General features: G+C 41.7%; 1 protein-coding gene across 3 annotated transcripts; it reads left to right on the plus strand.

Moving 5' to 3' along the window:
• The first annotated feature begins 560 nt into the window (after positions 1 to 560).
• On the plus strand, positions 561 to 25,742 carry LOC139540701 (guanine nucleotide-binding protein subunit beta-4). 3 transcript variants are annotated; one of them, XM_071344575.1, is made up of 11 exons: positions 561 to 707; positions 5,544 to 5,605; positions 11,116 to 11,249; positions 11,487 to 11,525; positions 13,478 to 13,584; positions 14,999 to 15,062; positions 15,551 to 15,713; positions 16,206 to 16,272; positions 18,026 to 18,227; positions 20,497 to 20,713; positions 21,001 to 25,742. In XM_071344575.1, exons 3-11 carry the CDS (start codon positions 11,193 to 11,195, stop codon positions 21,105 to 21,107), a joined length of 1,023 nt encoding a protein of 340 aa, XP_071200676.1. In that variant the 5' UTR covers positions 561 to 707; positions 5,544 to 5,605; positions 11,116 to 11,192; the 3' UTR covers positions 21,108 to 25,742. The 3 variants fall into 3 exon arrangements, with proteins under 3 accessions (XP_071200676.1, XP_071200677.1, XP_071200675.1); XM_071344576.1 differs by lacking the exon at positions 5,544 to 5,605 and having other exon boundaries at positions 572 to 707; XM_071344574.1 differs by lacking the exon at positions 561 to 707 and having other exon boundaries at positions 5,434 to 5,605.
• Positions 25,743 to 25,865: the final 123 nt, after the last annotated feature.

Below are 25,865 nucleotides of genomic sequence, written 5' to 3' on the forward strand. Positions count from 1 at the left end.
ATAAACTTTGTAAACAACAGGTGTAGACAAACAGTGAAATGCTTACTTACGGCCCTTCTCAACAATGCAGAAACAAAGAAAGAGAAATAGAAAAATAATAACACATGGAATAAATACACAACGGTAACAATAACTTGGCTACTATTAGCAGCCATTATCATGTATTTGCATATTTTGGCCAGGTGATTAATTGAATCAGGTTGCTGTCAGCTCTGACGGTTGCAATTTGCATGGTATTTTAATGATTGCCATTATCAAGCTGCTCTCAGAAATAAAGTTCTATCCCTTTAAAAAAATAAATACTACCTACTGTCTCTTTTGCTCATGCCGCCCTCCACCACTCACCCCCATCCACCCACCCACCGCCTACCAACACACACACACACACACACACACACACACACACACACACACACACACACACACACACACACACACACACACACACACACACACACACACACACACACACACACACACAACACACACACACACACACAACACACACACACACATACACACATCCAGCCCTCAGCCTCATGCATCAGCTCTCTCTACATTACTGCTCTTCCTTGCAACATCCACAGTCACTGAGCATAGAGGAAGAACTGAAACCACACACCGTCTGTCTGCTTACAGTCTATGTACTTAAGGACGTATGTGGAAAACGACTACTTCCTCTCCCACTTATCTGCACTGAAAAAAAGGTAAAAGCTGAATGCATTTTAGTGTCAATGCTGTTTTTGTACATGTGTCTTATGTGTGTATGGCATGAGAAGTTTATGTAGTAGGCAAGTCAGACACACATCAGCTGTGAGTGTGGCTCCAAGCAAGGTGTGGTGTGTGTGTGTGTGTGTGTGTGTGTGTGTGAGTATGTGTGTGTGCATTTGTGTGTGCATCATTGCCACACAAGTCTGAGGTAATGCCTTGGTCTTTTCTTATGTCTTGAGCCTGGGGTGCACCAAAATGTCAAATCAAATTAATTGCGGGCTTATGCCTACTAATGAATTAGTAATCGGGTATCACAGGGTTTCGACTGTGAAGGGAGGTGCAGTCTTTTTTTGTGTATCATTTTTTTGATGAATAGAGAGGGGCCAAGTGGAATTCATTTAAAAAAATATCTTGACAGTTAATAGAATCAGAACAGTTACTGTCAATTCAGATCTGGAATGACCTTTTCCTCATTTCTCAAATAGAGATGGAGAGTTGAACATTTCAGAGATTCAACAGAGACATGACTTTGTCCTGAGTCACTTCATAGGGAACATACTGCAGGTCAGCTCAAGTCTTGTATTGTTAATTACATCTCTGATTTGAGCAAGTCTTATTGGGATTCCCCTGGACTGTCACACTGTCCTTTTCTCACTTCTTCTCATAGTCCATTTCCTCTTGAGCTTCCTCCCTAAAAAACAAAACAAATACTCATGCAGTTTAAGAGGCTACATCGCCTCAATTTGGTTGTTGTCTTTGAATATGGAAACACTGCTGGTAGGTTCTTCCACAAAGTTAGAACCATTTAAAGTAAGGCACCATAGCAACTTTCCAGTGTATGTGCCTGTGTTTATCCCCTGGCAGTGTACATCTGGTGTATACTTGGCCAACTCCATTTGCATAGTACTGAGGTGCACTATTACGATCAGTGTCACGCTTCTCTAGTGTGTGACTCAGACACCGCACGAGAGGCATTATCACAGAAATGATGAGGACACTTCAGCAAGCGGCCACTGTGACAGCCTCTTATGGGCCAACAATAGCTCTGAGATAAGACAATAACCTTCCAATGGAACAGAGGTATTATTGCCTGTAGTTATGCTTTATGTTCACCAAGAGATTCAGATTGATTCATTGTTTTGGAAAACTACAGCATCAGTGGGTCCCATTGGAATAGGTTATAGGGTTTATCACGTTTAGGATAGGGAGCAAGGTTGACTATTCATCTTATTGTCTTTTCAGACTTCGTTTCAGTGAGTATACAATCACTTTATGCATACACATGTAGAAATATAGAGCAGGGCCCATATTTTCTATCACATGCAAAGTGCACCAGTGTATATATCAGCAACGCCCAAGGCGAGGCGAGACCAGCCATCGCAAAACAATGGATGCCAAATTGTATACAAGTTATAGGACTTATTTTACAGTCAGCGACACTGTTCATCAGATGGCGAGATGGTCGATGAATAGTGGTTCCGAATGGCTCGTTTCAAATGGGTCCGGCCATGCCAGGCAGTGAAAGCATGTGCAACTCTAGATGTGTCAATGTCTATTCTCCTCCACAGATGTGGAGTGGAAGAGAGGGAGGCGCTGAGCCAGAGAGGTGCGCATATTTTAAGTCACTTTAGCACTCTTCAAGAGGGCCTTTTTCAATGATCCATTATGCATACAACTCTGGCTCTCCCTGGTATTTCTCCTACCTTCTTGACGTCAGTTGCCATTTGTGAGGGTTGCCCAGGCAACGGCCAACCTCCCCTGGAGATATGTCTGGTGGCCTGATATAGCCTTTTAAGGGTTTACTGTTTGTACACGTTTTAATTGCCTTTGATACACTGGCAGTACTACATGTAGGTCATTGGAGTACATCAGGCGTGAAAAAAATGGGAACGCATATAAAAATAGCATATCAAAAGCTATTCTGGCATGATATCCCATTAGTGCTTCTCATCTCCTCTCAACTTGGGCACCTACATATTGTGTTAATGGCTGTTTTGGAGCAGTCCTCCAAGGGTTTTATGTACCCTAAAATGGTAGCAATGAAGTTCAAAGTGAGATTATGTGATCTGGTATGATTGCTTGTTGCAGGCTATTCATTTGTAACACCCTATGTGTGTTATTATAGTGTATGGTATCAAAGTAGGCATTGCCTAATTATTTTACCTACACTTGTATTATTTTTACCATAATGTAAATAATTCCAGCAATCAAGGGGAACTTTGCTAATTAAGGATATCAATGCATCATCTTCATCAGATACAGTATTTAAGCAAGCAAACTTCCCCAATCTCTAAATTTTCTCCTAAGTGTTTTACGAAGTGTTACTGTGTCTCAGTTTTAGACAGTTAACATTGCAATGGTAGGTTAGGATGTGTGAAAATGGTTATCTGTCGTGGCTGGAAGACAATAGAGATATTGTACACACAGGGTACCTGGTTCAGAGCTCTGAGGCTATTTATAGCTTCTGCAGCTTCTTTTTTTCCAGACATCAAGCTATTGATGTTCTATTTTTACAGTGCAATTCGCTCCCTCCCTCTCCTTTTGGTTGCCAAGCGATTGACCAAGGGACCAGATAAAAGAATGATGTGCCGCTTGCTGGACACCCTGACTCTGATTTTCAGTTGGTTAATGAACTCTTTCAGTAAGGGATGGATGACACCTATGACATGGTTGGAGGGTTGATTACAAAAACGATTACAAAAAACAATGTGATTTAAGATAATAAATGCCATTGCTATTTTACCCTTCACATCTAATTACCAAGCCTGAGAGAAAGAAAGCCACTGAGATGCATTTCAGTTAATTTACTTGATAGTTTACTGACTTGATTGTTGCGGCCTTGCTTTTATTGGAAATAGAAATCTGATTAATCTGAATTTGATTATTGGCTACAAAGCTACTAACATTATTGTGTAGTTGTCAAGGTGAGCCAGGTTTTGTCTCTACAACATTTATTTCCGGCAATATTAGGGCTGCACAGGCCAGAATATTGCATTTAGCCACACCTAGGTAAAAGGGTTACAAAACAAAACATGACTAAATGTAATTTGCCCTGTGTTGTGTTACAGGGGATGTGACAAACACCTCTCTTTTTCAGAGAAACTAGAGAGATATCAGCTAATATTGGAATATATGACGTTGATATAAAACTGCGAGAGTACTGCCAAAATTTGACAGGAATAGATTATGTTCTGTCTTGTTGTGGTGATGTTCACACCTCAGAATAGTTAAATGTTACATAATTTCAGACATGAATTGGCAAAATCGTTCGGTTGCATTTAAAGTTATGACATCCTGGGATTTTCATCAGTCTTTTTGATTTATGTTAATGGCCTCCACAGCATATCAAACCCTGCAACATAGGCCTACATCCTCGAATCAACAACATGTGACTCTCTACTAGCTATTATTTTAATCCTAATCCCCATAATGCATTTAGGAAAAGGGATCGACTGAGGTAATCTACTGCTGTGTGAATTCAATTAGACTTAATCTGACCCCATGCTATTCCAAAAGGAAACCAAGGACTGTGCAACTTTCATCTCCCCTTCATTGATTATAGCTCTCGCAGAGATGAGGAAAAGCCTATCCCACTGCTCTCTTTCATTGGCCCCATAAAAAATTCAGCGTGTCCTAATGGAGAGAAATCCTGTTCTACTATTTACCCCCTTTACACTGGAACCAGACCAGACACACCTTTCCCTGGTGCTATCAAAAATGATCAGAAATTAATAAACACATAGATAATGAATCATTTGATACAGGTTCAGAACACCAGAAACATATAGCTACATTTAACTGGCACTTTTAGTGTATGCACAATGTGAGAGGTCTCCAGGATTGGATGAATGCGCAGGCCTATAGGTAGTCTGTATAAGTATGCCCTAAGTGTGTATAATGGTTATCCCAATAATCCTTTTATTTCAGTACTACAAGATATCTAGATAATTAATTGGTACTTGCCTACATAAGCCAAAACCTTTAGTCTATTACAGTAAGAACTAAATGTTTTGTATTGTAAGAACATAGTATTAAATATGGCAATTCGTGTTTTGGTTACATTTTGCATATCAAGAGAAAAATGGTGAAGGCCTAATCACACAGAACTGACAAAGTCTTCAAAACAACTTGCATTGATAATCACTTATGAACATTTAGAAAACACTGAATTACATTGTGATTCTGAACCTATGATACAGGTTCAGAAGCACTCTGTCATCCCCTTCCTGCACACTTTAGCTTACTTCCCAATGCTAAATCCACTGTATGGCTCACAAGACACAACTGTAACCATACAACATGATGAAGGAAGGAATAACACATGTAGTTGACGTTACAAGCTCCTTAAACCAAGAATAATATTTTAAAACAATATCGTATCGTTCAGACCTCTGCGATAGCTGTTCACCTACACTGTAACAATTTGTTTCCTGTACTCCGTTCTTTCTTTTTGTTGAGGGAGCTGACAGTCAATACCATTTTCCTGTGGGTGAAACAAAGCTATTGCGACACGATTGATTTGGTCCTTATTGTACAAGAAAACAGGACACTTCTCTAAGTGGAGAAAAATCACTGATATAAATCAAGATATTGTCTTCAGAATACGTTTAAACATGTTTTAGCAATGAGTAAGATGAAAATGTACGACATCTCCGTGAGTGCACCCCTCGGCGTAGGCTGTTGCCATGTTCCCAGTTTCTTCATGGGTGTGGTGATTAGATTGCTTGGTGAACGTTCAGTCTAATCCTGCCAGAGTTGCGCGAGTGGCTGGCCCTTTAAATCTGTTAAATTGTCTTAAAACTAATACCGCTATCTTGACATTTCTTTCACAGCTGGGACCATGTATGCCATTTGAAAACGGACTACTGGAAATTCCCCAAAAATCCAGTTTCAGGTAATAACGTGTGCTGGAGAGCTGTATCTCTTGGCATTTTCTTGCCTTTATTTCCTGCTTTGGGTAAACCCTAGGCTATAGCCTACAATACGGCTTGATGTCGGCCTTTGTTTTGCATTGAGGTTGCAAAACATTAGGGGAGCAATTGATACATTAAAAAGCGATGTGTTGAGTAGTGGTCATCTTAATAGCTAATTATATATATTCCAAGGCTTGCTGTTTTTCTCGATTAAGCTTTTATTGGTGAAAATTCGGTGTTATCGAAACGCGGCCTTTTACTGTCAAATCACCGTCGGACGGAAATTAACTAGCCTCCTGTAGGCTATAGGATACAAATCTATATCCACGAATATAACGAAGCCTTATTCAGATACGTAGAGCAAGATACCGGGAGTAGTATATATATATATATACATTTACATTAATCAATTATAGATGACATTCTGCCTTCATTCGAGCGGCAATTTGTAGCAAGGCTGCCAATGTAACGGCGCGCATATTGCTTAATTTCATAGTCTTGAAAATGCATGCAACCATCATTGATATTGTTTGGAGATTATATAAAATCTAATATATCTCAATATTTAATATTGTCAAAGCAACACGTGTTCAAGATTCTGTCAGAACACTGAGAACAGATAACCTTCCAGTTCTCTCTCTGTGTGTGTGTGTGTGTGTTGTGGTGCTGTTACAATGTAACAATATTGTAACAACATTGTAACAGTATTGTAACAAAGTTGGAACTTTCATGAATGTGCTAACGTTATCTGTCTAATATTATCCACAATCCGCATTAAAATTACAGCCATTTTTTTAATAGTTATAGTCTAGGCCTATAACTAGCCCAGTGTTTGTTTTAGCTGTAAGCCTATCAGTTATTGTTATACTTCTGCAGTGTTATAGAGTTTTAAGCAATATCCTGACATGACGGGTTTAATGAGTCCTCCAACAAGATCAGTGAGGTACAGATGTAGGACCTTAATTTGATCACCCTGTTGCAGGAGAACTTGCCTGCAATGCAGGACATTTAAAACTTGTAGTGGATTTGAGGTTTTAAAAGGCTTCTGAAGTTTGTAATTTCAACTTTGACATTTCAGACTTGATTTTCCCTTACGAAAATTGATCAACCCTTCCAAAAATGTCCATTAATTATAATTCACATAATAATTCACATTTCCTTATAATTTTTCTGCTGTAGCAAACTGGCTCAAATTAAGATCCTACATCTGTAGTGAAGTGTTGTAAAGAGTAAACAGCATTACAACTGCTGTTATCATAGTATGCAAACTTTGACCAGTAATACTGTAGCTCTTTGTGCACAGGTAGGCTGTAGAAAACACATACTGGGCAAATATTTTCGTGGTCACGATTACAGTGGATTTGTGGTAGGCCTAAGTGGCAAATGATTTATTAGAGAACATATGAAGATCATGATTGATATCCATATGCGTCTGTATATTTAATGTATTTCCATATGGCTGCACTTGACCAATGTAAATACTCAGCTTGTCCAGCAAATAATTTGGGAAGTCAAGTCACCTGATATTTCCGTCATTCTCCAGATGTTTGAATGTTCTGTGAACTGAACAAGTCGTCACCTGGTGGGGCTGCCCTGCCTCCTTTTGCTTTCACTCAATGTTTAGGCCACCTCCACCTCTCTGCAGAGATGTGTCACCTTATTGGAGTTAGAAGAACATACACATGTGCATACGATTTCATCCCAAGAACATGTGCACCTACACCCGCTCAAACACAACACACACACACACGTGTACGCACACAATGTTGTTTAATTCTCCCAAGACATTTCATACTCATATCACACTTTTTCATTGCATGATATGACCAAAATCTACCACTCCAAACATTAACAATAACAATTTCTACAAACATGGCTTTAGCCTATTACAGGGGGTTTAACATGAAATAACACACATATCAGACCAAACCCACGCATTGCACGTTAATGAATCCTATTCAGCCAGCAATACCTATTCACCAGAGACAATGTTACTTGGAAAATCAATCCACTTATTCAATATAAAGCTGGATACATTACACAAATATGAAACCATGGTAATCCCTAGGATTAGGTTACAGACAAGTCTAACATGGTGACCTTCCCAGGAGAGGTGAAGTTAATGGCCTTGTGATCAGACACAATATTCCCAATAGTATTACAGTTCAAAATTGTAACTAAAAGTGGGTGTGCTAATTTCAGATGCAAGTGTAACGGTACAAATAAAAAATCTATTACTGCTCGGGCGACGTTGTTTAAATGGAGCGGATGTCAGGGAAGATGCAGCCTGGTAGTAGTATGTGCTTTGAGGTCATCTAGGTGAATTCTTCTTTACCCCAGCAGACATAGCGTCTGTGTGTGTGTGTGTGTGTGTGTGTGTGTGTGTGTGTGTGTGTGTGTGTGTGTGTGTGTGTGTGTGTGTGTGTGTGTGTGTGTGTGTGTGTGTGTGTGTGTGTGTGTGTGTGTGTGTGTGTGTGTGTGTGTGTGTGTGTGTGTTTGAGAGAGAGTGATATGCACATATTTATGTATTTCACGTTGATTTGTGAATGCATTTATGCGCGTGTGTGTGTGTCTCGGCGTTGGTTACATTTGTGCTGAACAGGGCGGGCGGGCGGTGGCTGTCTTCACTGGGTAGAGTGGAGAGCTTCCCAACCATGGCCAGTCTTAGGGCCTGCCTGCTGAGGTGGTGCCAAGCAGCACTGCCACACACTAAACAATAGGGAGCCAGCGCAGAGCTCCCCTTTGTCATCCCTGTCTCTGTGCCATTCTCTGGGCCTACCAATCAACCACCACCACTGGAGGAAAGCTACTCGGCCAGTCTGTATCCCACACACCACTAAATATGGGCAATTCGATTCTGGAACGGGGCATAAGTGTGTCATTTGACCACCAACTTAAGTTTTAGAGTAGTTTACAAAATGCGAGAACAATTCAGATTGAACCATTAGGGCCAACTTTTAAAGTCTGTCGTTGTAGAAATGTAGTACCTACCTATTGGGGATTGTTGTTTTCCATTTGCATTATTTTGCATGTCATATGCGCAAATAGGTTTAATTAAGCTTTTGTGCATAGTCTTCTGCCTAATAGTTGAACAGTTTATTTTTGATTTTTATTCTCAATGGCGGCCTAGGAACAGTGGGTTAATTGCCTTGTTTAGGGGCAGAACGACAGATTTTTACCTTGTCAGCTCGGGGATTTGATCTTGCAACCTTCCGGTTACTAGCCCAATGCTCTAACCACTAGGCTACCTGCCGCCCCTAAAAATGTTAGCTAACAGGTTACCAATTAGCATGTTTGACATATCAGTGGAAATACTACTACTATCAGCTTTTTGGTAAGCGGTTTAGCAACAAAAATACTTCCCGTATTATCGGCAGTTATTGGCTACCTTACTATTTTGTTCAATTACAAGATATATCTGTTTAATTTTGTTCAAAAAAGAGACACCAACCTCGTATCCGAAGTGTTTACTTGATAGTTGACTAACGTTAGTTGCCTAGCCTTCCAGTAAAAAAAAAAAGTGTTGTAACCAAATAATATCTCATTATTTATTTTACAGATTAATCTTATGTTTTGAGAAAGTAGATAACAGTTTAATACTAACATATAAATGAGTATGAATAATTTTGGTAAAAAAATGGATATTAAATGATGTGTAGTCTGTCGCGCAGTCGAATTTTACAATATGTCCCACAAAATGTGCATATATATTACTTATTTGAAGACTCTCAAAACCTAACTTAACTTACATACACTGCAATGAAATTGGTGGTCAGCTAGCTAGAAGGGTGTCTTTAGTCGCAAAATGTACCATTATTTTCCCACGCCATTTAACTGTTGAGCTCAAAGTGATTTAATCCTCCAGCCGCTTGAGAGTGTCCGAAATTAGGGGGTGTCCGATGTTGGGGGGAAATTAGCTAGTGGATTATTTCTTCAAGGAGCAGATTGCAGTAAGGCACCAGCAGCAGCACGTCACTGGTAAACTGACGTCAGGGGCTCTGCAGGTGGCTTGCGTCAGCAGGTGTCATGAAGGAAACGTAATTCCCAGGCAAAAGTGTTTCTTTCTCCCACTGTCTTACTTTTGTCAGTGCGCTTCCTACCTGACGCCGAAAGGATGCAGATATCTTTTTTGTAATTCTGCAGTCGGAAAAAATGGCAAACAGTCTCGACCGAAGCCCTAAATAGTGTTGATTTTGAATGAAGTTGTACAATAGCATTCAAGTGCATGTGCATTATGTAGGCTATATTGGAGGAGTATGCTGTTATGTAAATTAAGATTATTTAAAACTGGGCAACCTGACCAAATTCACATAGAAATGTGTGTTAGATCTGTCATTCTAAGAAGTCTAAGAAGTGGTAAATCTGTTCTATGTGCTCAATTTCTGTGCTTCCCGTTCTTAAGTTTAGTTTTTAAGTTTAGTTCTTCAGTTTAGTTTTTCCGTCTGTTAATTTTGGTTTTGGACACCAGCTTCAAACAGCTGAAAATACAATATTTTTGGTTATGAAAAATATATTTCACAGCGGTTTAGATGATACAATGATTCTCTACACTATACTTGCTTGTTGTGTCACATAAACTGAAATTAGGCGAACTATTAGAATTTTAGCTTCCAGGAAATAGCGGAGCGAACACGGTTTAACATGGTTAATAGCGAAAAGGCCATTAACGCTTGGTTATTAATGCTTATTTAACACTTATTTGTTAACCTTATTTCATAAAGTATCATACACCCATGGGCATTCAATAAACAGAAATACCACCTGCTATGAATGCTTTGACGAGCGCTATTAAATGTGTAGCAAATCTTTTTTTTTACTACATCATGAACGTTATTTGTTTTCCAATGTGGAACAAAAAATACATCTTACAGGCCTGCTGCCCTAGCTGCTAATTATAGAAATGGAACTAAAACATTAATCCAGGGCTGCATTCTGGACAGCAGGCTGCAAAATGTCCTGGAAAATGAGGGGGGCCCGGCGCTCCAAAAATTTCTGAAGAGTGTGTAAGTGCTCCGTGACCCACATTCAGAATCCCCTAGGTAAAGGATGTGGCGACACACACACAGCCCAGTGTGTGTATGTACAGTATGTGTGCGTGCGAGCGTGGGTGTGTGTATAAACCCAATCCACTCAATAGAGCTACAGTACAATTACAGTACAGTTACACCCCTCATTTGCACGTCAAATTATATTCAAACAGAATCAATTGCAGGACAGGGAGCTAAAACAGCACAATGCAAAACACCCCGCCTGATTGAGTGGAAAAGGTCAGAGACTCAGAGACTCAGAGCCTTGTGCGTTTAAATGGCCTTTTGAACCAGACTGGAGGTGATTGGTGCCTGTGTCTGGGTACAGGCCGGCGCCCCACGATTCAGGCCAAAGCAGCCCTATCCGCAGGATGTCCGTGTTTGTTACAGCCCAGGGAAGTGCTCCTCTGAAAGTGTGTCTGTCCGTCTGACTGACTGTCTATCTATCTGTCTGTGTTTTTCAGGTGTCAGCTGGTCTGTGTGATTTTTACAAACCCAGTTTTCCAAGTGGAGCGTGGCCTGAACACATCACAGAGGGACAATGAGCGAGCTGGAACAGTTACGGCAGGAAGCGGAGCAACTACGCAATCAAATCCGGGTATGGGGCATGTGTGTGTTTGAGTGTGTGTGTGTGTGTGTGTGTGTGTCTGGAGTGAATCGTTGACTCAAGAAATCTGAACAGTAAAGTTTCAGGTGATCATTTGATAGCATTGCTTGGCATTTTCAATCAGCCATTTAAATCATATTATAATATCAACACCGGACCACTTTCTGCAATATACTCTTTCAGTCTCTCGCAAACTCTGAACATTGCCATTTTGCTGTTGTGTTACAGGATGCTAGGAAAGCCTGTAGTGACTCCACTCTTTCGCAGGTAAGGGATTCAACAAATTAAGATTACACATTTACTTACAATACATATAAATGCCGGTTATAGCTTGGATCAAGCTATCATGTGTGCTCGATATAAAATACAGCCAAACATTTACCATTTTCTACATAAACAGGACCCCTTTAGGCTCTCTCCAATCACAACCAGTGAGCAGGTTTTCTTGTTACACTTGGATTTTATCCTCTTTTGACCACCGGAAATCCCAAGGTCTTTGTAGTCTTACCATGTACCATGTACCAGGGTGATTGATTGGATAGGGACCACTACGCTAAGACATTAATAGCTATGAAACAAACATACAGTGCATTCGGAGAGTATTCAGACCCCTTGACTTACTCCACATTTTGTTACTTTACAGCCTTATTGTTACGTTACAGCCTTTTCCCCCCTCATCAATCTACACACAATACCCCAAAATAACAAAGCAAAAACAGGTTTTTAGAACATTTTCCACATTAAGAATAAAAAACAGAAATATCACATTTCCATAAGTATTCAGACCCTTTACTCAGTACTTTGTTGAAGTAACAAAGTGATTACAGAATCGAGTCTTCTTGGGTATGACATTACAAGCCTGGCACACCTGAATTTGGGGAGTTTCTCCCATTCTTCTCTGCAGATCCTCTCAAGCTCTGTCAGGTTAGATGGGGAGCGTCGCTGCACAGCTATTTTCAGGTCTCTCCAGAGATGTTAGATCGGGTTCAAGTCCGGGCTCTGGCTGAGCCACTGAAGGACATTCAGAGACTTGTCCCGAAGCCAGTCCTGCGTTGTCTTGGCTGTGTGCTTAGGGTAATTTTCCTGTTGGAAGGTGAACCTTCTCCACAGTCTGAGATCTTGAGCTCTCTGGAGCAGGTTTTCATTAAGGATCTCGCTGTACTTTGCTACGTCGATCTTTCCCTTGATCCTGACTATTCTTCCAGTCCCTACCGCTGAAAAAGATCCCCACATCATGATGCTGCCACCATTATGCTTCACCGTAGAGATGGTGCCATGTTTCCTCCAGATTTAACGCATGGCATTCGGGCCAAAGAGTTCAGTCTTGGTTTCATCAGTCCAGAGAATCTTGTCTCTCATGGTCTTGGAGTCATTTAGGTGCCTTTGGCAAACTCCAAGCGGGCTGTCATGTGGCTTTTACTGAGGAGTGCCTTCTGTCTGGCCACTCTATCATAAAGGCCTGATTGGTGGAGTGCTGCAGAGATGGCTGTCCTTCTGGAAGGTTCTCCCATCTCCACAGAGAAACTCTGGAGCTCTGTCAGAGTGACCATCGGGTTCTTGCTCACCTTCCTGACCAAGGCCCTTCTCCCCCGATTGTTCAATTTGGCCGGGCGGCCAGCTCTAGGAAGAGTCTTGGTGGTTCCAAACTTCTTCCATTTAAGAATGATGGAAGCCACTGTGTTCTTGGGGACCTTCAATGCTGCAGAAATGTTTTGGTACCCTTCCCAGATCTGTGCCTCGACACAATCCTGTCTCGGAGCTCTACGGACAATTCCTTCAACCTCATGGCTTGGTTTTTGCTCTGACATACACTGTCAACTGTGGGACCTTATATAGACAGGTGTGTGCCTTTCCAAATCAAGTCCAATCAATTGAATTTACCACAGGTGGTCTCCAATCAAATTGTAGAAACATCTCAAGGCTGATCAATGGAAACAATTTCAAAAACTTGTTTTTGCTTTGTCATTATAGAGCATTGTGTGTAGATTGATTAGGGGAAAAAGCAATGGAATCCATTTTAGAATAAGGCTGTAACGTAACAAAATGTGAACAAATTTGAGGGGTCTGAATAGCTTCCGAATGCACTGTAGGTATAAAGCAAATAGCCTAGCAATTAGTCTGTGAAACTAACATGTACATATTTGGACTAGCGTGAAGTTTATGAATGACCATGCTGGGTTATGCTGATGTTGTTTCCTTTGGGCCTGGCGTATTGGCAGATCACAGCTGGTCTGGACTCAGTGGGCCGGATACAGATGAGAACGCGGCGCACTCTCAGGGGCCACCTTGCCAAGATCTATGCAATGCACTGGGGCACCGACTCCAGGTCTGACAATACTACTGTTACTACTACTACTACTGCAATACTACTACTGCAATACTTCTACTGCTAATATACTTCTACTTCTGCTGTTGTTATTTTACCCCCCTTGATTCTAAATTATTTTTTATTGTCTTTTTATTGTTGCATAAGTCCTATGAGGTAACTCTAATGAAAAGTACTATACAAATGAAATGTATTATTATTAGTACTACTACTAGTTAGTACCACTACTACTAGTACTACTACTGCTACTATCCTACTAATATACTACTACTACTACTACCACTACTGCTGCAATACTACACAACTACTACTACTACTACTATTACTACTACTACTACTAAACCTCCATATTCTTAAGCACTGGCTGCTTGTGTCCTGTGGGTTTTGGACAGAAACTTTGTCCCAAACCAAAGCCATTAACATTTAAATTACAAAAAAGTCCATAGACTGTTAGAAAAGATTTAACCCATAGCTAGCTATGTGCTACTAGTTCAATACTACAGCCACAGAGCAGTGGCACATTTGTACCAGTCAGTGTACTGTTGCCAGTCACACTAGTACAGTTGGACCGACTGATTTCCAATTGAGGCTCGATTTATATGTGAGCCATGGGACTACAAGTATGTATGCTTACCAGCTCATTCTTACTGCTCCCAAATACTTCTGAGTGTGCGTCTGCACTCTGGGTGAACCACCTGGAGGACAAACAGCCTGTGTTTATTTTATATACAGCAGTTGACATTTCAGCGGCACAGCTCTCCCTTTATTGTGTGCTTGGCTCGCTACAGATGGGTGCCAACCCACTTCCTATCACTGGAGAGACGGAAACACAAGCAGTTGGGGGCAGGGGGATGGGGGGTGGGGCAGGCTCTCTGTTTATCTTTCTCCCTCTCTCTTTCTTTCCTTCATTCTCTATCACCTCCCCTCTCTATTCTTCCTCCCTCTTTCTCTCTATTGTTTCCTCCCCCCCTTCTCGCCACTTTTCTCCTGCTCTCCATCCCCCTCCTCTATCCTTCTCTCGTTCTATCTCCCTCTGTCTCTCCCTGCCCCCCTCTCGACTGTAGAGCCTTTCAGATGACTGAGGCAATGAATATTACATGAAATGGCTCATCCAAAGTGGTCGCTATCCTGGACGGTTCACACTGCGATCCTGGCATGTGGGGTGTCCCACCAGAGAGAGGGAGGGAGGGAGGGAGGGAGGGAGGGAGGGAGGGAGGGGGCTCTGGAGTTCACACCACACTTAAACTGCTTTGGAAGCAGCAGCTTTTCTGTCTACATTAGTTATGCATGCATTAGGTATGCTCTAACTAGTTCCATGGCTTTTTTGTTCCTGTGAATATATGCCAGTGTGCTGTGCTGACAGGTCAAACTCTTCAATATATTGAAACCATACTCTTTTTTAAATGGCGTCTAGGTTACTTGTAAGTGCCTCCCAGGATGGCAAATTGATCATTTGGGACAGCTACACAACAAACAAGGTGAGACCTACATTAAACTGCACCTGTGTGACCTTTCTCAAATAACATCAAAGACAAACAATCACCAGTAAAGTATCCTCTATATCTCCCCTCACACTGTAGCAAACAGTGCCGTCCTCGTTGTCCTTGATTCTCCTCTGTATACTGCATCACATTCCACTCCCCTGGGTGATTGAGCTAAGCACGTTTGGGGTCAATTCAATTACCATTTAGGTTATATTAGGAAGTGAATTCGCCTGAAAATAATTTCCTCCTATTTTCTACCAGGATATTTCTATTCCCGAATTGAATGTCAATTCACTTCCGGAAGGTTCCTAACATAAGATCTGCACGCGTAACTTGTACTTGGAATTTGGAAGCCAATATACAGTTTATGCATTCAGATCTCAAGTTAGGATCTGGTCCTTCCTTTCAAGTCTTAACGCTTTTTGAATTTTGATTGCAACCCTGGAGGTAACAGACGTTGATCGTGTGTGTGTATTCCGTAGATGCATGCCATCCCGCTGCGCTCCTCCTGGGTGATGACCTGTGCATACGCGCCCTCTGGGAACTATGTGGCGTGCGGAGGCCTGGACAACATCTGCTCCATCTACAGCCTGAAGACCCGTGAGGGCAACGTGCGCGTCACCCGCGAGCTGCCCGGACACACAGGTACACACTGGAGAAGGCTCTTTTTAAGAGGCGGAATACTGCAATTTTAGAAAGGAAATAGCACAATTTCACCTCATCAACTTCTTTGATTGGTTTAAACCCAGATAACCTTCTTTCATTCTAAAAAGCTGCCGTCATTCCTCACCTCTGACCTTATTCAATATCCCCTGCAGATCTTGGCCCGTTTCATAAAGCATCTCGGAGTAGGAGTGCTGATCTAGGATCAGTTACACCCGTAATTAATATAATCTTATTCATTATGATCTAAAAGGGAAAAACTATATTAGATCAGCACTCCTACTATGAGATAATTTATGAATACGGGTGAGACTAGTTCTTCTCCATATTGTTTACACCTGTCCACTACTGTCAAATATGTGGGGTGAACAAGGGCAGTGGATGCACTAAGGACCACAGGGATGGCTTGTTATGGTATTGATGTGAATCGTGTGGATTAAGCCTGCATGGTTATTTTCAACCTTTCTTTTTCAGGCTATTTGTCTTGCTGTCGTTTCCTGGATGACAACCAGATTGTGACGAGTTCCGGGGACACCACCTGGTGAGTTTGTTGATCTAGTGTGGGAGGAACACTTATTTGGGGAACAGAACTTGTGCCTAGATGATATCCTTTGTCCAATAGCTTTGCATCCACCGCTCTTATAAGGCTTTGTCTTGGTTTTGTTCTGGGTCCGGTGCTACAAAAGCCCTCTCTAAGCCAGCTCCCGTGAATACTACTCACACAGACTATTAGGGTTATTATAATACGATAGCATCGTCTATTGACGATGATTGACATCCATCGTCAATGGTGACGACATCGTGATGTGACCGACAATGGTTTAGCCTATTTGAACTTGACTGGCGCCCCGCAGTAAAGAACGGAGTCTCCAGCGCACAGCAGGGCAGCACACAAGTGACATTCCGAGTAATTTGCCTATTCCTATTTGCTATAGCCTATTTCAATAAAGATGTGATACAGAACTCAAGAGAGGAATGTAGGGTAGACAGAGCAGAGAATTCCACCAGAACAGTACAAAAGGTCCAATATTCTCTCTCTCTCTCTGTCGGATGCATCGGCTTTTAATCTATAGCCTGAAACTATTAATTAAAAAAAAAAATTAGACACTCCTTATTAACTATCTTGTGTTTAGCTGTTTTAAAGAACGTAGCCTATATTCCCTTCTCTCTCCATTCGATAGGCTATGCTTCATCGTTTTATGCATGGCTTTCTCCCGATAAAACAATGAATGTAACGGCATTCCATCTCAAAAAGTAATTTGAGCCTAAAAACATAAAGGTAGCCAGGGGACTAATAATGAGAGAGAACAAACAATATCGATAGCCTATAGAAAAATTGCTATGACAAGTTTAATCAAGTTTAAGTTTATTAAGAAAGAAATGATCCATACGGGCCGGGAAAATCCCTCCAAACGAGATTAAAAACCAAATGGCTAATAACTTATCCTCATTCCTCTTACTGGCCTTTCATAAAAGCTTTAAGGCCAATTCAAGTTATGAACACCAGTTTATTTCCCAAATATTCTAGCCTACGAAGGCGTTGTCCTAAAGTTGTGGCTTTCAAGAATGAAAGTCTACACCTGCATTGCTTGCTGTTTGGGGTTTTAGGCTGGGTTTCTGTACAGCACTTCGAGATATTAGCTGATGTACGAAGGGCTATATAAAATAAACTTGATTTGATTTATAGCCTAAGCCTAGGCATTTATGATAGATTTATGATAGATAGAACAACCAATATTATTTATTTTTTCGATTATTTTACGAGGCAAAATAAAGCAATTATTATCCAGTTTTGAAGACTGTAGACTGTTTCTATCCAGCCAATGATGTCACTACGTTAAGACAGCCCATTCCTCAGACAATCACGGCTCCATCACAGCGCGCCACACAGACACACAAACACACAAACCTGCTCCATGCTGAAGCTCCTCCACCAGAATGGAATATGAGGAAAAGATTTGCCTGCACTTAGCCTCTGCCCAGGATTTCGTTGTGATCCATCCAGTTGCATTCGGTTTCACTCTATAGCCCAACTTATTTTCAATAAAAAACTAAATCAAATTGGGTTGGCCAATATGGGGCGATAGCATCGTATATCACAATGTTTTATGAGTACATAATCATGACAGGACAAAGGTTGACATCGCTCAACCCTACAGACTACACTGACACACACACACACACACACACACAGAGGAGAACCCAGTGCACCTCCCCATTCATTTCAAGTCTTAACATTTCCACTGTACACTCATACCTCCTCTCATTCTCGTTCCCCCCACTCTCGCTCTCAGCGCTTTATGGGACATCGAGACTGGCCAGATGGCCACCAGCTTCACGGGCCACACGGGGGACGTGATGAGCCTGTCCCTCAGCCCTGACTTCAAGACTTTTGTGTCGGGGGCCTGTGACGCGTCCTCCAAGCTGTGGGATGTCCGGGACGGCATGTGCAGGCAGTCCTTCACTGGCCACGTGTCCGACATCAACGCCGTTTGCGTGAGTAGGAGGCACAGGAAATATACGTATCGTTTTGTTATGAAGAACCTTACATTGTAGGACGGTACTGTAAAGCAGACAAACATCTGTTACCAGACCGGTTACCAAACTAGATATTCACTTTCTTTGCTAATACTGCAAGAATTTGACACAGATTTGTCTGACCTTGTAATGTTAATCCTGAAAAGAGAAACTGAGCCTCAATTCGTTGGTCGTATGGACGCTACAAGGTGTCGAAAGCATTCCACAGGGATGCTGGCCATTGTTGACTCCAATGCTTCCCACAGTTGTGTCAAGTTGGCTGGATGTTCTTTGGGTAGTGGGACCATTCTTGATACACACAGGAAACTGTTCAGGGTGAAATAGCACTGTTGCAGCTTGACACAAACTGGTGCGCCTCTCACCTACTACCATACCCCTACAGTGCCTTCCGAAAGTGTTCAGACCCTTTGACTTTTTCCACAATTTGTTTTTAGGTTACAGCCGTATTTTAAAATTGATTAAATATTTTTATTCTACACCCAATACCCCATAATGACAAAGCAAAAACAGATTTTTCTAATAAAAAATGAAATATGACATTTACATAAGTATTCAGACCCTTTACTCAGTACTTTGTTGAAGCACCTTTGGCAGCCATTACAGCGTCGAGTCTCCTTGGGTATGATGCTACAAGTTTGGCACACCTGTATTTGGGGAGTTTCTCCCATTCTTTTCTGCAGATTCTCTCAAACTCTGTCAGGTTGGATGGGGAGTGTTGCTACACAGCTATTTCCAGGTCACTCTAGAGATGTTTGATCGGGTTCAAGTTCGGGCTCTGGCTGGGCTACTGAAGGACATTCAGAGACTTGTCCCGAAGCCACTCCTGTGTCGTCTTGGCTGTGTGCTTACGGTCGTTGTCCTGTTGGAAGGTGAACCTTCGCCCCAGTCTGAGGTCTTGAGCACTCTGGAGCAGGTTTTCATTAAGGATCTCACTGTACTTTGCTCCATTCATCTTTGTCTCGATCCTGACTAGTCTCCATGTCAATGCCGCTGAAAAACATCCCCACAACATGATGCTGGCACCACCATGCTTCACCGTAGGGATGGTGCCAGGTTTCCTCCAGACGTGAGGATTGGTATTCAGGCCAAAGAGTTTAATCTTGGTTTCATCAGACCTTTTACTGAGGAGTGGCTTTCGTCTGTCCATAAAGGCCTGATTGGTGGAGTGCTGCAGAGATGGTTGTCCTTCTGGAAGTGTCTTCCATCTCCACAGAGGAACTCTAGAGCTCTGTCAGAGTGACCATCGGTTTCTTGGTCACCTCCCTGACCAAGGCCCTTCTCCCCCGATTGCTCAGTTTGGCCGGGCGGCCAGCTCTAGGAAGAGTCTTGGTGGTTCCAAACTTCTTCCATTTAAGAATGATGGAGGCCACAATGTTCTTGGGGACCTTCAATGGTGCAGAAATGTTTTGGTACCCTTCCCCAGATCTGTGCCTCGACACAATCCTGTCTCAGAGCTCTAAGGACAATTCCTTTGACCTCATGGCTTGGTTTTTGTTCGGACATGCACTGTCAACTGCGGGACCTTATATAGACAGGTGTGTGCCTTTCCAAATCATATCCAGTCAATTTAATTTACCACAGGTAGACTCCAATCAAGTTGTAAAAACATCTCAAGGATGATCAATGGAAACAGGATACACCTGAGCTCAATTTCGAGTCTGATAGCAAAGGGGCTGAATACTTATGTAATTAAGGTATTTCAGTTTTTTTCTAAACCTGTTTTTGCTTTGTCATTATGGGGTATTGTGTGTAGATTGCTGAGTATTTTTAATCCATTTTAAAATACATCTGTAACGAAACAAAATGTGGAAAAAGTCAAGGGGTCTGAATACTTTCCGAAGGCACTGTACAATCCATTTCTCAATTGGTTTAATTAATTCTGACTATTTTGAGGAAGAGTATACTGGCTACGGTGTCTCAAAATGGACAAACAGTACTATTGCCGCTTTTTTGCCGTTTTTCAAGCTAAGGTCTTTTAAGGGAGTATGCAAGAACGCTTGTTCGTTTCGGCTAGCCGAGTTCGCTTGGCGCCAGCTGAGCTGAAGCATGCTGACGCCTTTAAAAAGGAACACCATAGAATATGACTGTCTATGATACAGTAACACACATTATTACAAAACATCATGTCATAGACATTAGATTAAACAGTGAGTATGACACAATACACTATAACAAAAATAACTTAATTCAATACACCTAACCCATTCTCTCTGTCTCTGTGGTGCAGTTCTTCCCCAACGGCAACGCCTTTACCACGGGCTCGGACGACGCCACCTGCCGACTGTTCGACCTGCGTGCTGACCAAGAGCTGATGATGTACTCGCACGACAACATCATCTGCGGCATCACCTCGGTGGCCTTCTCCAAGAGTGGCCGCCTGCTGCTGGCTGGCTACGACGACTTCAACTGCAACGTGTGGGACACCCTCAAGGCCGAGCGCGCAGGTACAGTGGGGAGAGCGGAGGGAGCTAGTGCACTGATTCAAATCCTTTCTAATTCCAATCCCTTTTTTTAAATGCAACCTTTTCTTGTTACCTCCCTTGAGGTTAGAGGAAGGGAGATAATGCGGATTTTTGTGCTAGGCACTCATTTGGCAGTCACACTTATGGACAGCAACTTACAGTCAGTACATACAGTAATTGGTGAAACATTGTCTGTACAATGACTCACAATGCCTCCTAATCACCCTTATATTGTTTCTCTTTCCCTTTCCCCCCCTCTCTCTTTCTAGGTGTCCTGGCCGGTCACGACAACAGGGTGAGCTGTTTAGGCGTGACAGACGACGGCATGGCCGTAGCTACGGGCTCATGGGACAGTTTCCTCCGGATCTGGAACTAAACCCTCCACATCACCTCCACCTCCTCTATCCCTCCCTCCCTCCACCAACCCACCCACCCACACCACTGGGCTGGACTTGAGGGTGAACACTGTGTCTTCTCCCACCAACCCACCACCAACTCCACAACACAGGCAAAGTCCCCCCCCCCCCCCCCCCCGTCCAACTCCTCCCCTCACCCAACCGCCCACGCCACAGCCAGCGCCGCTGTGAGGAAGTAACAACTCTTTCTACCTTTCCAAGTGACGTTTTTTTACCCACCTATTACACAGAGGTTTTCAAGTACGTACAGTTAGTGTCCAATAAAAAAATCAATGATGAGACGAGATTTTAAAACGTTTACACAAAAAAAATACAAAAAAAACAAACCCTGGCATCCCCTCTTCTTTTCAGACAGGGGGGATAGAGCGCGCATGTTACCGTGGTTACCGCCAAATTAGAGGACATTCTGTGTGTAATATGTAAATGTATATATAAATACAGTATATATGTATAGCATTATGTGTGTATATATGCATCATATATGCACATATAATGTGTATGTATATATTTTTGTAGTTTATTTCCCACCCTTGAGTTTTTTTGTTTTGTTTCGTTTTTTTGCCTTATGTTTTACTTGTTTAATGTATATAATATTCACAGTACTACACGATAACACAATTCCGATTTTGTCACTTGCCCCATGTGCAACATAATGTACATGTCAGTATGCATGTGTGTGTGAGTGTGTGTATGTGCGTGTGATGGTCTACTGGCAAAGGTATACACACGTTCGATAACTATAATACATATGTTGATGATTGCGGTAAAGATAGGAGTTGTGATTGACTGTTGGCATTCCTCTAAACAAACATGGCTTTCTTTTCTAAACAGAGCCGTTGTGGTCGTTTGTAGAGACAGCTTCTAGACTACAAAGGTTGGGTTTTAGTCTTGGCTGCGTTTTAGCCCAATCCCTTTTTTAGAAACTGGTTTAACTAGGATTTGATACACGGCTCCCGTAGTTGTTTGGAGGCGCAGTCTCGCTAAGCCCCTCTAACAAACTCAAACAGCGTGAAACGACGGCCTAGAGACACTCGCAGGGGTACTCGGGCTGCGTTCAAAACCGCTGTTGTATGGCGAGTAGTATAACATCACTCCCACGCCTTGCAAATCAACAACAGTGTGATATGAAATAAATATGTTGCGATCATTCACTAATAGAGACTTTACTGCATATACCCCAAAGCCTTTACGTCTCCACTGCGGATGGAGACGGGGGCCGGTCTGAAACCTAGGGCCAAAAGGTCTGAAACATAAGGCCCCAAACTGACAGGGGGGGGGGGGGGGGGGTTTAACTAGGAATGTGATCCTGGAGCTACTGGGAGCTAGCTCAAGCCTGTATCGTAAGACTAAGTACTGAGAACCAGAAATGCTGGCAGTCTATACAATCTCTACCAGAGGCTGGTCAGTAAAAGCATTGTGAAAAGATGTGAAAAGGAAAGACTGCTCACTATTTGAGCAGTGAGTGACTCGTAATTCCTTCCCTATGAGTGGACATGAGGGAAGATGCCTGTAATAGCTTCTTGCTATGTCCTCTTCAATTCTAGGGATTTAAAAAAATTCTTGATGACCATCAATAGGGTGGTTTAGTTGAGTGTGGAATGTAACGCTCTTGGTTCAGAAATCTCGTCAGCCACTCAAAATCACACTAGTGCCACCACGAGCCTGTAAAAAAAGAAATGCTTTAAAAAAAATTGTCTGTATTTAACACGTAACGTTTCTTCTCACCAAAACAAATGTTATGAACAGTTTTAAGTATTGCTAGCGAAGAAAGTTCATTCGGTGGAAGAAAGTACACTTGGTAGAGAGCTAGATAATGCACACATACACAACAAACTGTAGTCCAAATGTAAGCAAAGAGCACATGCAACATACTCACCAATAGAGGAGAGGGGGTATCTCTCACAATACTTTGTTAGTTTGTGCATCAGTCATTTTCCGTTTTCCTTGCAATATAACTTTGGTTGTGGAGGCAACACTTCAATAAGGGTGCCTATTTTTTAGTTATACACCCTAACATCCTAAAATAACTAGATAACAGTACATGGATTGGATCCATGTGGAATGGATTAGAATGGTCTGTGGCTTGAGATCAGTTAAATCTCCATTCTGCCTTACTGTACATGCTACGAAGCCAATCCCATTGCCAACATTGACCAGAACTGGTCAGGAACTCAAATGTTGGGCCTGCTTGGTCAAGACTTCCGCTTTTTCATCTCCACCTGTAGGCAGTTCCACTTGACCTCAATCACCCAGTCGCCTAATGAGGCTTCACTATTTCAAGTGGGCCCAAGAGAATGTGAAAGTAATTGTCCAGTGAAAATCTTATTTTTAAAACTTCATATTATGTCAACTCATACCCAAATCATGTTATTGACTCATCCTATACTCGTATTTGTGGCCAAAGCTTAACTTGGAGACAAAACACTTAAAAAAACAAACATCAAAAACATTTCCTCATAGAGGATGAGCTGGCCAATCAGCGGTCTTAATCTTTTTCATGACCGGTCAATGCCCACACAGTTCTGTTGTTGGGGTATGCCCACACCATTCCAACACAGAAAAGCTGCTTTTTAACATACAATAAAATAAGTGATTATAGGTCATATTTCATAGAAATCTGCAAACACTGGACAGTTACTTTAAAAGATAATTGTCTCCTTTTCAAATATTGGCACTGGGTAAAGAATGAGGCAGGCCATAACCTGCTATAACAAAGTCAAATGATTTGCTGAAATCAAGCAATTGTGAAGCACAGAGACTCGTCAGTACTATAGTAAACACTAAAAGCCACAGCTTACAGATGACCACAACCGATGACCTGCAAACAGCATGCATCTTCCAATAGCTTCTCGAAAGTGCTGTACATTATTTTATACAATTCTGCTTTCTATCGTACAATTTGTTGTATTTATTGATTACAAAGAAAACCCTTTGATCATTTAGTGATTTATAGTAGCCGTTTATTTGGTTGTACGTTTTTAGCTGTTTTACCTGGCTTTGCATTAATTAATTTGAGAATAAATGTAAAAGAAATGGCTGGCGGTTTATTAAGCCCCAAAAACACATCCTTGAGCTGACTTGGATGTAAAATGTATTCCATATCAGTGTTGAAATTCTCACTGATCTGTGTGGGTAACATACATGCCGGTTATAAGTGTTACTTTTCGCATTTGTGCCAATGTTACCCACTGACCCTGAGCTGTGAACTGAAAACATGTCATAATTGACAACTCATTGTGTTTCTTCGCTTGCTTACAGAAAGTGCCAGCTTTTTCCCCCTGAATCAAAATCTAATCAGTGTCATTTTTTACACTTGGCCTGTAACAAGGTCCTCTGTTGACTTCATAAGGTGCCCAATAAAAAGAAGTGTCCAGAACGTATGGATATTCCTTCAATGTTATTGAATCACTTTCTGTTTTGCTTTCACTTCCCCATATGAAATGAATCTACCCATGAGGATCCAATGAGAGAAACGTAGCCCTTTTAAGACAGGAAATACAGATGGCAGATAAAAAGGCAGGATGAAGTTTGGTCATTTTACACCAACATGGCTGCCAGGGAAACCATACCCAAACTCCTGAAAGCAACTTTGAAGTTGGTTGTGTTGATTCCTAAGCTCAGACATCATCTGTGACAATACAGCACCACAGCCCTTACTAGCCAAAACATGTATATTCTATAACACAACGAACACCCCAGAGGCTTGACCACAGTGCTCAATAAGATGCAACAGTACTATTACTAAAATAGTGCCCGCATTAAAATGTGCCTGTGCAGTCCCAATGATCAGGTTAGTTAGCTGGGACCAATGGTTTCTAGGCATCAATAGTCAAAAGGTGCTCAATCTCCCTGTATTTGACCATGTCATTGTATTTCCTTTGTCTCCTTTGGTTGTATTCATCATATGAAACAACTATGTCATAAAGAGCAGTCGTGACAGCTTGTGCTCTACCGGATGGGATGCTGAGACATAGTCTGCAACGAACACAGCGTGTGTTGGTTTTCAAGTCTCCTTGACATACATAGCCAAAGTAATTGAAAAGCCTGAGCGTGTACTTGCCTGGATTTACAGGTGTAAGGAAAAGTAAGCAAGCAAATCAGCATGCGCTGCGTTTACATGTGAACTGTTTACTCGTGGACTGAGGTGGAATATTATCCATGCATCAAAGCAGTGTTTTAGAGGGTTTCTTTAAACATGGCTGAGTTTGGCGAAAAATCGGAAACAGGAGTAGCGCATATCAAGAGAAACAAACACAAGAGAATCCAACGTTGAAGTTGTAGCCCAGCTGTCCTTTTGATAATTAGCGTTACATTTAGCGATCACCACAAACACAAATTAATGCACTGCCTTTTGGCTCTGATCTATTCTGACAGTCTTATTTATTTTTTTGTGTTTTAAGCCAGTGAATACCAGGGACATGGTGCCATGATTTCTCTTACAGTGCTATTGTGTGAAATTATAATCACTTGTTATGGAATAATTTTTTATAGTCTTTTTCACACCAATTCTTTTTGTGTATTTGTACAGTGGCTTGGTGATACTGATATGTTGCCATGAGTTGATATTGTAACCAATAAAAAAAGCTTTAACCAAGGGTTTCTGTGTTGAAGCCTATTATGTAACAAAAAAAAAAAGAAGAAAAAAAAGAAACTGTTATAATTTGAGGTTAACAAATTACTTTTCAAACATAGTTGCTTGAATGCTGACCATCTACCAT

Source organism: Salvelinus alpinus, chromosome 16 (genome assembly GCF_045679555.1).
Source record: "Salvelinus alpinus chromosome 16, SLU_Salpinus.1, whole genome shotgun sequence".
Classification (NCBI taxonomy): Eukaryota; Metazoa; Chordata; class Actinopteri; order Salmoniformes; family Salmonidae; genus Salvelinus; species Salvelinus alpinus.